Consider the following 8,201-nt stretch of genomic DNA (forward strand, 5'->3'; position numbering starts at 1 on the left):
TGTACAGGTCAATGAAACAAGTTTGTACTTGTTACTGCCCAAAACACTTATTGAAATAAACATACTGTACTTCAGTTTCATTTCAAACATGTTTATTTTTTGTATATAATGAGTTCATTCAGCTTCATTTCAAACATTTTAATGTCTGTATATTGAGTATACAAGTTTTATGAGCAAGTTAGAAAATATAAATTACTATAGTGCATTATTAAAGGTGGAATATATGGAAAATATTTTAGAAAAAGACTTTGTTAAGCTTGAGACCATTATTTTCATTCTCCGGTGACTGCTTTTTATCAGGTTGAATGTTGTAGTTTTACATTTCAGCCAGCGCATTAGCTCCAGTAGCGTCTGCGACGAGCTGAAATAAGGCGATCACAATTTTAAAGTGTTGTAAACCTTAATATGGAGTTAAGCAAAAACAAAACAAAGAATTGATTACTTACGTGTACATTTGGGGAGGCCAGGCAACCATCGGCCATCACCACTACAGGTAACAGTGCTCGGGCCGATCTTTGCGTAGCCCGGGTAACACTCAATGGATATAGTGTCCCCGTCTTGGTACATCTTGACGTGAGCCCTCGTCCAGTAGGCGTTGGGCACATTTGGAGATGCACATGTCATTTCTGTAAGGAAGTAAAATCTTTATTCTATCATGTCAAAAAACAAATAAAAATTGTATGAAGATTAAAAAAAGTGCTGCGTTACTAATAAGGACCTTTGCACGTAGGTGCAGGATCACTCCATGTCCCATTCTCAGTGCACCAAATGTGCCTTTGTCCAATAAGGGTTCCCGCACGACAACGATAGCGAATCACACTCCTGTACGTGTAAGGTGGTTCCTGATAGTTGCTGATCTCAGCATTTGTCCCTCTTGGAGGCTCCTCACACACCACAGCTGGAAGAGACAGAGGTGTTTGGCACAGCTCAAGAGGAAGGAAAATTAAAGGCCAAGACAAAATTACAGTATGGTTGTTCACTGCACCTTCACAGGCAGGAACACGTCCATCCCAGCCTTGGCTCATGCAGTTTCTGGTGGCCTGTCCTACAAGATTATACCTGATGAATCAAAAGTCAGAGTTTCAGAGATGAAGAATGCAAAATACTTTAACTGTAAAGAATAGTATGCAAGAAATCCTTGCAGTATGAGGAATTTTCCTTACCCCACATCACAGACAGCTGTAGCTGTGTCTCCAAACTGCACTCCAGTATATGCAAACTGTCCGTTTATAAGCTCTCCTGCAGAGCCACACGGCTTTCCTTTGGAGAATAACAAGTTTTAAAAATGTAATGTTATGGTCATATAAAATATTTTAGATTTATATATACTCTCATTTAAACAACTGACTTGACATACTATATACACACACACACGTATTGATAGTATGTAACAAGTGTAAAGTCAGTATAGTAGGTTATAAAGTATAGTAGGTTATGCAGCCATAATAGGTAATAAACTCATAGTACAGTAGGTTATAGTTGTTTAACCTTTAAAGTGTTTTGCATTTTAAACACATACTGTACTCAGTCATTGTTTAGCAAGTCATGAAAGTCATAGTATGTTGAAAAGTGACGTTACATACATACATACATACATACATACATACATACCAGCATGTTGAAAAAGTGATGCCATGTCAAAAAGCCTTTAAAAATCATAGTATACTATGTCATAAAAGTGATGAAGTCAAAGTATAGTGTGGTGGAAAAATTGTATGTTGAAATTGTCCCTGTACTTTCACAACTGGCTGCAGACAAGGTGGCTGAGTGGTCAAGGCAAGGGACAACTAATCCATTGTGCTCTTCACGCAACAGTACAAATCCAACCTTGTTGAATCAGAGAATGTTATTCTACATGATTTGCTAATAAACTGGTTGCACTGGAACAATGTTATCAGTTTCTCCCTGAGAAATGTTAATGCTATTATTATCAGTAGGTTAACAAAAAATAAATCATGTGTTGATTACAAAGACATAAACAGTATAATATGTCAAAAGTGAAAAAGTCATACTTCACTATGTCAAAAAGTGACAAAAAGTTATAGTATGTCAAAAAGTCATAGCAGAGTAAGTGAAAGTGAAAAGTCATATTGTAGTAATTCGAAAAAGTCATAGAATACTATGTCAACAAAGTTGTAAAAAGTCACAGTATAGTTTGTCAAAAAAAGATCATAGTATACTACGTCGAAAAAAGAGATGAAGTCTTAGTATGTCAAAAAAGTCATAGTATGGTATGTCGAAAAAAGTGATAAAATGTGATAGTATAGTATGTCAAAAAAGTCATAAACAATAACAAAAAAGGGACATAAAAGTCACAGTATGGTAAGTCGAACAGGTCATAGTATCCTATGTCAAAAAGTGATAAAATGTCATGTCAAAAAGTCATAGCACACTATGTCAAAAAGTGATAAAATGTCATAGTATAGTATGTCAAAAGTCAGTATGGTAGGTTAAAAAGTTAGTATACTATCTCAAAAAATCATAGTATGTTGAAAAAGACATAGTATGTCGAAAAAGTCATAGCATAGTATGTTGAAAAAGTCATAGTATAGTATCTCAAAAAAAGATTTTTAAAAAAGTCTTATTGTAGCAGGTCAAAAGAGTCATAGAATGGTATGTTAAAAAAAAGTTATAGATAGTCATATTACAGTATGTCAAAAAAACCATAATATGGTAAGTAAAAAAAAAATCCTAGTATAGTACGTCAAAATAATCATAGTATGTCGAGAAAAGGGATAAGTCATAGTATACTAGTCAAAAACAATCATAGTTTACTATGTCAAAAAAGTGATAAAGTAAAGAAAAGTATGTCGAGAAAAGTCATAGTACACTAAGTTGAATAAAGTTGTAAAAAAAAGTCATAGTATAGCATGTAAAAAAAATGTAATATTATAAATGGATGGGTCGAAAAAAGTGACAAAATGTAATAGTATGTCAAAATAGTCATAGTATTCTACGTTGAAAAAAGTGATGAAAAGTCATACTATAGTAAGTCAAAAACAATCATAGTTTACCATGTCAAAAAAGTGATAAAAAAATCATAGCATAGTATGTCGAAAAAAGTGATTAAAAAGTCCTAGTATAGTACGTCAAAAATATTGAAAAGGTTTTGTCAAAACATCATAAAAAGTCATAGCATATCAAAACTTCTTTGGATGTCTGCGCAAACGACAACGGAAAGTTGTGTTCTCTTTCAAGGGGGCAAATGTTTTACATTAAAAGATGACGACATGTCTGGACAAGAGATGCAGGATATTTCAGGTGCTGTCATTGTTCAATTTGTAACATATTACACAATATATAAGTTGCTATAATTTAGTTTTGCACGTATGGACATATCGTTATGTTGTGGACTTGAGGACACAGTTCACAGAGCCTTGTTAGCTTTGTGGCATGCACACAACCGCTTCCTTCTTACAATTGCTTCCGGGTCACAAAAAAACAACAACAATGTAACATTGAGGAATAAGATTTATGCACACGCATTTTATTTTCCGATATCCATCTATAACAAAGATATTCGGGTAATGAGATTGTTTTTTTAATATCAACAAAAATTGAAAAACTGGTTATTTTCTGTTTTTTGTTTCCCTATTTACTATTGGTAATTGGGAAACTGACAGTTTTGTTTTTTTATTTCAAAACTAAAAACCTTTGGCTGCCAAGTACACAGACCCTGCAGTAATATGGAATTACATTACTAGAGCTTGAAACAACACTGAAGGATGATAAAAGCCCTTACGTTCACATTTCAGCCGCAGTGGTGTCCACTTTCCGTTGGTACACTCGCAATATCGGCTGCCGCCTGCTGGAATGTATCCGACCTCACACACGTAGTGGACCCTTTCACCAGAAGTGAAAGATGTCCTTGTGATGTACTTTTCAGAGAGAACTGCCTTGGAGTTGTGGAATTTTACTGGCATACCACATCCCCCTGCTGAACACAGTGACTTGCCAGTTTAGATACAAACAAGTTTTACTGCCTTTTTTTTCAATAAAGTAGAAATACTAACTCACTTTTGTCATCGGGGGACTCAGTTTTATGCTGTGAAGGCAGGCACCGAGGGGGTTGAGGCTGCCACACACCACCAGGACCACATGTGACCCGCTGAGCTCCGTCCAGCTGGAAACCCTGACTGCAGGTAAAGGTCATGCCGTCTCCCATCCGGTGTACAGAAACACCTCCAGCGCTGCTCACAGAGTTGGCCACTGCAGGGGTGGAGCAGGTGGTCTCCCTCTCTGAAGAGGTCCATGTTAACAGATGATTTAGTTTCCTTCAGATTGATTTGGCACTTTCTGATGAAAACATTGTCTGCAAGCAGTCCTGCCTTGTTGGGCTAGTGGATAGATTTAGCTCTAGACGCATGCAAGAGCTAAAAAAACATGACTAATAGGACCTAACATTGAACACAATGAAATCTTTCGTCACCTTGATTCACATAGTGGAAAATACATTTAAATGAATTAAGAGATTAAACACCTTCATTGTGAGTCACATTCAGACCAGTTGCTCATTGTTGACACACCGCCCACTTTAAATCTCTTCTTTAGGTGCAGCAACCACTGTGTGAATAATATGAACGGCTCTCAGATGATGCACCTTGTAAGGATGCTCTGTGTCTCACCTTCACAAGCCGGAAAGTCACCGGTCCAGCCAGACTTCTTGCAGATCATGTAGTTGAGTCCTTTCACAGCGTATCTATCAGTACGGGATGTAACGTATAGTCACTAATTCTGAGGCTTACTATGGTCAGGTTTTACAGGATTTCTTTCAGGTTTCAACTCACCCATCATTGCATATAGCATACACTTTCTCCCCAATGAATGAATTCCCTTCATAATGGAACTCTCCATTGAGTAGCTCACCGGCATTGCCACATGATCTCTCTGTCAGAAATAAGGGAGGGAGACACAGGCGCCTTTATTTCACCACATTGCAAAACAACCAAGCTGCCGCAACGCCTACGTGCCAAACGCAGTTTTGTTTGTTATTTTTTAGATCTATTTTAGTTCTTCAAGTTAGAGTTTAAAAACGTGTCTGTTAGTGAGAGAGGTCAAACAATTACAGGTCCAAAGGGCTAGAAAGAGGTTTAATGCGTCTGTCGCCGATGCTGTGCACCTGTAACCCATCAAAGACAGGTTCTGGCCTATCAGAGGTGGTTGTGCCAGACTGAGTCTCTATCTCATCTGTCAGAGGGAGAGCAGATTAGAACCCAAATTAATAAACATGTAAATGGGCTGCATTTATACAGCACCTTTCTAATCTTAGAACACACACACACACACACACACACACACACACACACACACACACACACACACACACACACACACACACACACACACACACACACACACACACACACACACACACACACACACACACACACACACACACACACACACACACACACACACACACACACACACACACACACACACACACACACACACACACACACACACACACACACACCTTAGGGTTCAGTGTCTTGCCCAACAACATGTTAACATGGAACTGCAGGGACAGAGATTGATCCATCAACTTTCCAATTGGCAGGCATCCGCTCTACCAGTGAACCACAGCCACCAAATGTAAAAAAGGTTAGATTGGTCTTAATGTGTTTAGCTTTGGGAGGCACCATTCTCATTAGGGGCTGAGCCCCCCTAAAGGTCAGATCCTAGAATCGCCCTTGCAGAAACGTAAAGGAAAAAACACCGCGTAACCGTCTCTTTACCCTTTATTACTGAACTGGATCCGCGACTAAATGACTCAGAGAGTACTTACTTTCGCATTTTAGGGTCAGTTTGGTCCATTTTCCTCCAACACACTGCACAGCTCGGTTCCCTGTGGATGGAGTCATGTCCTCGGCGCAGTTATAATACACCTTCTCCCCGCTGCTGAACTTCGGGGTGCTGGAGTATTTCTCCACTAGTCTGGTGTACGGGTGCTCCGGTGGAGCGGAGCATTCCTTCGGTACTTGGGCTTTTTGGAACAACCAAAAAAGTTTGAATATTAATCAACAACAATCCCAATCTTTAAAGAGTGGATTTTTCTATTTTATTTATTACCTGAAGCAAGTAAGGCAAACGCTAAAACCAAAAGAGTCCACCCCACGTTCCTCATGTTTGTCGTTGCGCAGTAAAACAGATCAGATCAAATGCCACCAACAGGTTCAGATCAAGCAATTTATAGAGGAGGAGCCGCCCTGAGACCAGCTGATTAAAATAACAACATCACACTCACTCACACACACACACACTCACACACACACACACTCTCACACACACACACACACACACACACACACACACACACACACGACAAATTGCACCATGCAACACTTATTGTGAATATTATAGCAAAAATCAACCAAACATCAATTTCGAACAGACCCTTAAGTTGTAATATTGTGATCTGCATGAATAACTTTAAACCAATTGAATCCTTAACAAGCACATTCTGGGCACGGAGATACCCCAAACGTTTACTTAAAGATGAAAAAAAGTAGTTTTTAGACTTTTAAAATGTTAGATCTAACAGAAAAAAATGTTCTATAGGAGGGAGAAAGTCGTATGATTTTGGAAATATATGGAAATCCCAAAAATGATATGGGAAATGGTAAAATCCTATATGGGACTTTTTGAGACATCAAGGGACAAAACTCCTATCAAATTTGAACCCCATTGCATTTTTAGTAATAATAGCCAAGTAGGCAATAGGAATATAAGACTGTAGATCATAATGCTTTAGCTAAGTTGACCCTTGATGTCTTAACCCAGTCTAATGTCATGGATTGTACGGGCCATTGCATTATACTGGTAAGTATTTCTAATATTTATTACAACTCATTTAGATCAGTACTTAATATTAGAATATAATTCAAAAGCACTCCAATCTACAGCCTTTATAAATGACCACACAGTTGAATCAACACATCTCTAAAATAGTTTCAAAGAAAACATCACATCACATCCTTCTGGCCACTAGGTTTATTGTACAGTGTGATTGTACATTTGTACTTCCCCTGGTTTGGGACTCTTGACCCGGTCAAAGCGTTTTCAGCCTTTCTATCTCTGGTTATTTTACATTAAAACAAAAAAGAACATGGTTGGTATTTTTCTGTTGTTGTTGCTTTTTTTTGTTTAGTATTTGCAATCAGCGTGGAAATTAATCAGAGCTTTTTATCTGGATCTACTCGTTGAAGGATCATGTCAGGCGTCAAACAAACTTGCAGATTAACTGCTCTGAAACACAAGCTGACCCTTTCCTTCTCGGATTCCCTGATGACTCACTCTGCAGCTCGTGAAAGTAAATCACATCATTTAAAGGCTGTAATGGAATTTTAAACACTCAGTGGGCAGAGCAATTACTCCTAATTCAGAATTTAACATGCCACACAGAGCTTTGTGTGTGAGTGTGTATTTTGGACGAAGCTCAGGAGTGACTTGGTGGTAATGTTCGGAACAAAACTGCATGTCAGTGTTGTTGATTATGTAAATCTGAGAATATCTTATCATCGTTACAAACAGAACGGACTGCGGCAGGTTGCATGAGTGGCATCATTTCTGTCTCATCCACTTTGAGAATGAAATGAAATATTACATGCTCATGACGTCATATAATTGATGTCCGTGACAGTTTAATTCAACACCCATTTTACCATCTAATTCACAAATCTAGATTTGACTTTGGAAGACGTGGAAATATATACAGTACACTTTGGCTTTTATGCCGTGGTGATGTTGCTGTGTCTGGCTCTTTTAGGGACATGAAGTTAAACAAACAGGAAGGTTACTCCCAGTGAGCTCACACACACACACACACACACACACACACACACACACACTTCTTTGCCAAACTAAATGGTTTTCCTGAGGTCAAATATTCAAAAGAACTCTGGTAAAAAACAAAACAGAAGTCAATGTAAAAATGCATTTAAATTAACTTTATTGAATGAAATGTTCAATAAAACAATAAAGATATTTTGAAGACATCCAAATATATTGCCAATCATTCAATTCAGGTGAAACATACTTTCGCAGATTATAATATATAATAATACTGTAAATTACCGTTGTCACAACCTTATAGTCCACTATAGGCACTTTTCACTAATATTGATTTATTGCTGATTTCAAAATCATAAGAATACTAAGCATTTGGTTACTATGAAGCTGGTACTTAACAAACAGTATCT

At 37.8% G+C, this 8,201-nt stretch overlaps 1 protein-coding gene across 2 annotated transcripts; it reads right to left on the reverse strand.

Annotated features, from left to right (window-relative positions):
* Positions 1 to 84: 84 nt before the first annotated feature.
* Positions 85 to 6,232, reverse strand: LOC117948290 (complement receptor type 1-like). Of its 2 annotated transcripts, none has more exons than XM_034877880.1 (11): positions 6,073 to 6,232; positions 5,789 to 5,986; positions 4,788 to 4,887; positions 4,626 to 4,699; positions 4,018 to 4,239; positions 3,743 to 3,934; positions 1,164 to 1,260; positions 986 to 1,059; positions 719 to 898; positions 447 to 626; positions 85 to 361 (listed from the first exon to the last, which is right to left on the reverse strand). In XM_034877880.1, the coding sequence occupies exons 1-11, from the start codon at positions 6,125 to 6,127 to the stop codon at positions 336 to 338; spliced, it is 1,398 nt and encodes a 465-aa protein (XP_034733771.1). In that variant the 5' UTR covers positions 6,128 to 6,232; the 3' UTR covers positions 85 to 335. The 2 variants fall into 2 exon arrangements, with proteins under 2 accessions (XP_034733771.1, XP_034733770.1); XM_034877879.1 differs by having other exon boundaries at positions 3,743 to 3,937.
* Positions 6,233 to 8,201: the final 1,969 nt, after the last annotated feature.

The sequence above is a fragment of the Etheostoma cragini genome, chromosome 7, assembly GCF_013103735.1.
Source record: "Etheostoma cragini isolate CJK2018 chromosome 7, CSU_Ecrag_1.0, whole genome shotgun sequence".
Taxonomy (NCBI): domain Eukaryota; kingdom Metazoa; phylum Chordata; class Actinopteri; order Perciformes; family Percidae; genus Etheostoma; species Etheostoma cragini.